The sequence below is a fragment of the Mandrillus leucophaeus genome, unplaced genomic scaffold, assembly GCF_000951045.1.
Source record: "Mandrillus leucophaeus isolate KB7577 unplaced genomic scaffold, Mleu.le_1.0 Scaffold43, whole genome shotgun sequence".
Taxonomy (NCBI): domain Eukaryota; kingdom Metazoa; phylum Chordata; class Mammalia; order Primates; family Cercopithecidae; genus Mandrillus; species Mandrillus leucophaeus.
The window spans coordinates 3508388-3511717 of NW_012104587.1; the positions used below are offsets into that span (position 1 = coordinate 3508388).

At 59.6% G+C, this 3330-nt stretch overlaps 1 protein-coding gene across 5 annotated transcripts in view; it reads left to right on the forward strand.

Moving 5' to 3' along the window:
• Positions 1-3330, forward strand: part of SLC22A12 (solute carrier family 22 (organic anion/urate transporter), member 12) — a 10530-nt gene that overhangs the window by 4391 nt on the left and 2809 nt on the right. For all 5 annotated transcript variants that reach the window (XM_011993500.1, XM_011993499.1, XM_011993501.1 and 2 more), the window contains 2 exons: positions 2226-2349; positions 2516-2631. In XM_011993500.1, coding sequence (XP_011848890.1) covers positions 2226-2349; positions 2516-2631 — 240 coding nt within the window. The remainder of the gene's footprint in view (positions 1-2225; positions 2350-2515; positions 2632-3330) is intronic.

Consider the following 3330-nt stretch of genomic DNA (forward strand, 5'->3'; position numbering starts at 1 on the left):
TGGATGGTTGAATGGATGGTTGGTTGAATGGATGGATGGATGGATGGATGGATGGATGGAATGGATGGATGGATGGATGGTTGAATGGATGGTTGAATGGATGGATGGATGGTTGAATGGTAGGTGGATGAATTGGATTAACTGGATGGATGAATGGATAGATGGATGGACGGAGGCCATTTGAGGGCAGGGCTGAGCCTGGATCATTCATACACGGGCCCTGCACTTAGTAGTTGTTTGGCCATTGGGACCACCACAGAAAGGAGCACAGCAGAGGGCCCAGTGGTGAGCAGATGCCCACACCCACACTAGAAAGAAGGTTGACTCCACAAATCTCTCCCACCCAACAGTTTGGAGTGGAGTAACAATTTGCAGCCACTCCTCAGGGCAGGAGACAATTACATCTCATACAGTGGCTCCACAAGGAGGCAATTGTGTCCAACAGCCTTCTGGAATGGCAGCTTGACTCCCAACACCAAGAGGGTAGACAGTGGAAGGCAAAGGTCAGCAATACAAATTCCAAGGCACCCCTCCTGGTTCTCATGCTGATGCAGGGCCACAGAGCTGCACCCCCCTTTCCTTGGTAGACATGCTCCCACAGGGCTGAAGAAGTGCCCATTAATTCATTCATTAATTCATTCATTCGACAAATAACTACTGAGCACCTACCAGATGCCAGGCACTGGCTGACACCAGCTATGAGCAGACACGGGGTCTCTGCCCATGTGGAACTCACAGGGAATCCCAAACATCATGGCCTCACAAACTGCGCCTAAGGCTTGACGACAAGCTGGGGTGTGGACATCTGAAAATGGGACCCCGCTTTCTCCCTCCCAGTCACTTCCAACACATTCCAGTCAGCTTTCTCCCTCTTCTCCACCCAAACTGCCCTTCCCAGGGTCACCCACAATGATCCGGCCACCATCACTTGTGGCCCCTGCTGTGTGGCGGGCACGGTCTGCACTCTCTCCCTCAGGCAGCCTCACCCCTGCCTGCAGCCCCAGCTCCCTCCAAATGCTGCAGACTCCAAATCTCCACTCGGTCCCGCCTCCCCCACTGACCTCCAGCTTCGCGCCTCCAACTGCCTGTGTGATGGTTCCATTATAAGTGTCTCATCTCCACAAACATCTCCTTAGACCTCTCCTCCTCAAGGCTTCCCCAGAGTGGGGAGCAGCCCCTGAACTCACCAGATGCTGAGTCCCAGTGACCATGATGCCTCTCTCTCCCTCACCATCCCCCCACCAAGTCCACGGGGTCACCAGGCTTCATCAGCTCTACCTCTAATATGCACCTGGAATCTCTACCTCTCTCCTCTGTTCTGCAAATACCTAAGGAGCTCAGGGCCCCAGTGGGTGTAGGCAGGTGGCCCCCACCCGGCTGCTCACAGGGGACAACATGTCTGGCTGAAGGACCTGCAGGAGCCAAGGCCTAGAGGCAGGCCTTGTGTAGAGTGGTGGGGCGCTTGTGTAGAGTGGTAGCATGGCAGGCGCTCAGCAGGTGGGGCAGGATGGTGTGGCGTAAGCTCAGTTTGACGCTGAGAGTAGTGGGAGCCAGGTCAGTGTAAGGGGCTGAGTCCTGCCACAGGGAGGGGAGGGGCTGGGCTCATGAGGCTGAGGTAGCAGAGACTCAGGTGCAAGGGGTGCTGTGTGGGAATCGGCTGACTGGGTGCGGCCAGAGGGCACTGGTGCTGTTGGGGACCCTGCTCCCAGCCTGAGTCCCAGGGTGGCTGTTAAACTGTTTGCAGGAGGAAGATGCAGCCATGGGGTGGACAGGAAGGCCGTGTGGTATGGGAGGTGCCGGGACAGGGGTGGACCCCAGCGGCCTTGAAGATAGCCAAAGTCCTGGCAGCTGCCAGGACCCAGTGGTCCTGTAGCCCTAGGGGCCCTGACTGCAACCAGGCCAGGTTCCGAGTGAGGTAGGGGAAAGGCTGTGGGGTCCAGAGGGAGGCAGGAAGGGTTCAACGGAGTCGTCCCTCCCTCCATCCCAGCAGCCAGCCCCAGGATGAGAACTGCATACCCCCAACCGCAACCCCTAGGAGGGAGAAAGGAAGCAGGAGTTCTGCTGGGGAAGGAGGGTGCCCAAGAGGGCATGGCTGCCCTTCAGGGTCCTCAGCCACCCTGAGCCTTGGGCCTGGAGCAGTGAGTACAGGGGAGCAGTCTGAGGCTGGCGCAGGCCAGGCCCTGGGGGCCACAGACAATGATCCCTCCCATGCCCCTCCACTTAAGGTGGCTGGCAGAGTCGGCACGATGGCTCCTCACCACGGGCAGGCTGGACTGGGGCCTGCGCGAGCTGTGGAGGGTGGCTGCCATCAACGGAAAGGGGGCGGTGCGGGACACCCTGACCCCTGAGGTAAGGCTGATCCTCCTCAAACCTGGACCCTCAGACCCTCTCCCTGGCCCTGCAAAGGGCACCCTGGGAGACCCACCAAGGACCTCAGCTCCCTGAGAAGAAGGTCTCAGAGAGGAGGAGGCACCTGGAGCCCCCAGTGCCAACAGCACCCACCCTGTCTCCATAGGTCTTGCTTTCAGCCATGAGGGAGGAACTGAGCATGGACCAGGCTCCCGCCAGCCTGGGCACACTGCTCCGCACGCCCGGACTGCGCTTCCGGACCTGTATCTCCATGTTGTGCTGGTAGACGCCCTTCCCCCAACCCCACCTCCACAGAGGAACCTGGAATCGGGGCTCTCGCTGGCACATGGCCCCGGCCTCTGCTGGCTCTGCTTGGTCCCACTGGCCTGCAGCACAGACACCTTCCCTTCTGTCAGTCACTCCTGACAGGAGACAACCCAGGCCGGGTGGGCTCACTGAGGGGCTTTAATAAGGGGCAAGGCAGATAGAAGAGATGCGGTAGGCCGGATCCCTAACAAAGCTCCTGGGGGGGCTGGGAGCCAGGCAGGACGATGGGGTGATCCAGGCAACAGCATGGGCAGCAAGCGCCCCTGCCTGGTGTGGAGGGGCTGGGGAGGGCAGAGCGGGCTTATCAGAGCCCAGGACCCACAGCCATCCAGCAAAGACCAAGACCGCCAAGGCCAAGGAGGGAAGGCCTGTTTAGTGGCAGCTGGAGCCACGGAAGGAACATAGTCACTCCCAGACAAAGCCCCCACGCAGAGAGGGAGGCAGAAATCCCCCGCTTCTCCCCTCCTCCAGCCTTTCACCAGCGCCTCCCATCAGCCAAACCCAAAGGAAAGCCATGTTGGCAAATGGACCTGGGAAGCAGTCTAGAGACTGGCCCCAGCCCACAGAGCTGCAGCTGAAGGGCCAGATCACTGACCTAAGAGCAGCGCGCCCCCACCCTGACCGCCCCCGCCCGTTGTTCCCATCCTGCCCACC